This window comes from Tachysurus fulvidraco, chromosome 5 (assembly GCF_022655615.1).
Source record: "Tachysurus fulvidraco isolate hzauxx_2018 chromosome 5, HZAU_PFXX_2.0, whole genome shotgun sequence".
Taxonomy (NCBI): domain Eukaryota; kingdom Metazoa; phylum Chordata; class Actinopteri; order Siluriformes; family Bagridae; genus Tachysurus; species Tachysurus fulvidraco.
In genome coordinates, this window is record NC_062522.1 from 24,421,011 (window position 1) to 24,423,983 (window position 2,973).

General features: G+C 34.5%; 1 protein-coding gene across 1 annotated transcript; it reads right to left on the bottom strand.

The window, feature by feature from the left end:
- Nucleotides 1–1,413: 1,413 nt before the first annotated feature.
- On the bottom strand, nt 1,414–2,361 carry LOC113642733 (odorant receptor 131-2-like). Its single transcript, XM_027146348.2, has one exon. The coding sequence runs from the start codon at nt 2,359–2,361 to the stop codon at nt 1,414–1,416; it is 948 nt and encodes a 315-aa protein (XP_027002149.2).
- Nucleotides 2,362–2,973: the final 612 nt, after the last annotated feature.

A 2,973-nucleotide genomic window follows, 5' to 3' on the forward strand; every position in this document is an offset into this window, starting at 1 on the left:
TCTCCTTGCTTTGCTGCCATTGCTGCTATGCTTCTGCCAGATGACAGCCTAGGCCCAGTCAGCACTGATGACTGCATTCTTCACCTCTGCACCTTTTCCCCTGAACTTTTAGAAAACAAAGAGCACTTTTTCAATTTCCTCATGTTTTTTAATGTTTAAGATGCTTCATCACAGGCCTGCAACACCCCCCCACAGAACAGAGGCAACGTCCTCCCCGGAAAACCAAGAAGTGAAGTGATGTCCGGAACAGGTGTGGGACGATGCTGCAGGACCCCCAAAAAAGGACAAAACAGTGATGGTGACATCCTCTGCGGAACAGAAGTGAGCATAAAATGCGGAGCGATGTCACCAAAAAAAGGAAAAAGTCCAGGGGGAAAAAAATATGCTCCCAATAAGCCGGTCCAGGCTGGAATCTATCCTGCTGGGTCCAAGTTTGCATGGAATCATTCTGTCACACCGGGAGGAGGTGGCAGAAGGTTTGGGCTAAACCATAACAATGCCATGGAGAAGAATAATTTTCGGGCTATTTTGGCCATAGCCTGATAAGTATATCCATATGGATATATGTAAAAACCAGCATCATCCACACACTTGATAAATACAGTGCCTCTGTAAATATTGTTTTGATAAGGTGCCCATTGTAGAAAATTGGAGTTCTAAAAAAACAAACACAAACATGCTATTGATGTAGGTTATGACACCTGATCCAACTGATATAAAATTCTTTATAAAGGCACCTTCAAATGCATTCCGGCTTGTGTTCAATCTCACTGAAGTTTTATATTAAACTGTTTCAATGGAACAGTATTTATGCTACAAACAAATGCTGAGTATTTAGTTTTTAAACCTTGTTTTTAAATACCAAATGGGTGTTAACGACATTAACTTATTACATGCACATTAAATCTGCTAAGTAGTATTAAATGTTGGATGTAAGTAAGAAAGATTAAAAATAACCTTTCTGACTCATCAAAAAACGACAGATGCAGACCTGGCACCTTTATATGGTATAAGAAATACATTTATTAAAATTAAGTTACACAATTACAGTAATATAGTAAAATTTATGCCATTTGTATAAAAGACCAGAAACTTCATAATGCTGTCAACATGTACTATTCTAATAATTTCTGTAAATATTTTTACCTAAAAGCAATAAATTTAATAAACACATTCTTGTCAGAACTTAAGAGAATATATTTGTCCATGTCCATGTTTTGTATTTACAGAATCAGATATTTGTTTGATATATGTATCTCAAAAAAATAAATAAAATTCTAATTTTAAAATTTAATTATGATAACGTAATCCCTTGTAAAGAAAATATTTCTTTACTTCTAATGTTAGTTATTCACCATGTTTTACATTCTTTCCATCAAAATATGGTGTGAAATTAAGCAACAAACAAGATCACTATTTTTTTATTGTGATTTTGTCTGATTCTACTTTTACAATGAATACTCTGCATGAGAAATTTCTATTTAAGTGTTTTCGAAATGTCTGATCTCGAATACCATAAATTAATGGGCTGAGCAGGCGTGGTGCAATGTTTGTTAACAAGTAAGCATAAAAACTTATCTTTCTCCATTGGGTAGGCATAATATGAACAAAAACAAGGTCTAGAACAGGTGGGGTAAAGGACAACATGCAAAGCAACTGCTGTACTCCATGCAACAGGATTGTGCTCTTGGCTTTTTTAGTAGATTCCTTGTCACTTGACATCTTTCTGGCAGCAATCATCACCTTATAATAAGTTAACACAAGAACTATCCACACAAAGGATGTGAAAATTGCTTGTGTAGCTTGCTTCCTTTGATCATGGTAAACAGTGTTGTACAGAAAGGATGAAGAGCAGACTGGAACAGTGTTCAAAGTAAACAAAGGAAAAAGAATGGCAGAAATAACCAAGTCTGTCAGTGGAGGAATAAGTCCAAATACCCATATGAAACCAATAAGAATGAATGTTCTGGGCAATGTACAGATCTGAGAATGATGCAAAGGTTTACAGATGGCAATGTAACGCTCAATTGCCATAGCTGCCAGGTTTATTGGTGTGTTCTTCTGAGTGGCTGAAGTTATCAATATTAACACACAACAATAAGAAATGCTTACATTCCTCGATGTATATACCATTACAAGGAGAGTCACAGAGACCCCAACCATAATCATGTCATTGATAACCAAATGTATATACAAAATGTATCTTGGATTGTTATAAAAAACTGAGCTTTTCAAGAAGGTGAAAACAAATGATCCATTGACACAAATAATGATGAATCCAAGAAGAAGACTTACAAATAATTTGCTGAAAATTTCCTCAAAGCTTTCCTGCTTACTTTCTCCATTCATTGAGGAATTCATTTCCTGGAAACAACTCAGAAATTCTCAATAACCAATGCAAATAAATGACCTTTGTGGAAAGAGCCAAAGACTAAACAAGCAAATAAAGATACATTTACAAGATTAATTGGCCTGTGCAAATTGTAGTTAAGGTACCTAGTTCTAAAGATTCAATGAGAAACCAAGAGTTTTATATAGTTTTAGTGTTACATTTGGGAAGAAGGGAGGTCTGTTTAAACTCTAAAGACTTGCATGTAAAAATCCCATGAGGGCAGCAGAATAGCAAGTATATTTTATTATACTGTATATGTGGTTTTATATATACACACTCCACCTCACCTAATACTTATAATAAAAAGCATGCTGTTTAGCAATGAACAATATATAATTGTGGTGGTTTTCAATATTTCTTTTTCACCTTAATTGTGAATTGCATCCTATAAAAGGGGAAATATGGGGAAATTCCCCTTTTATTATTGTTGAAAAATATAGAAAAACACAAAACTTATACACAGCTTATATACTGTATTTGCACTTTTTGTTAATTGTGAATGTGGCATAATTCAGAATTATTCTATGTATTATGCTATGATAAAACTCATGATAAATCTAGTAAGGGAACCCCTGTTATCA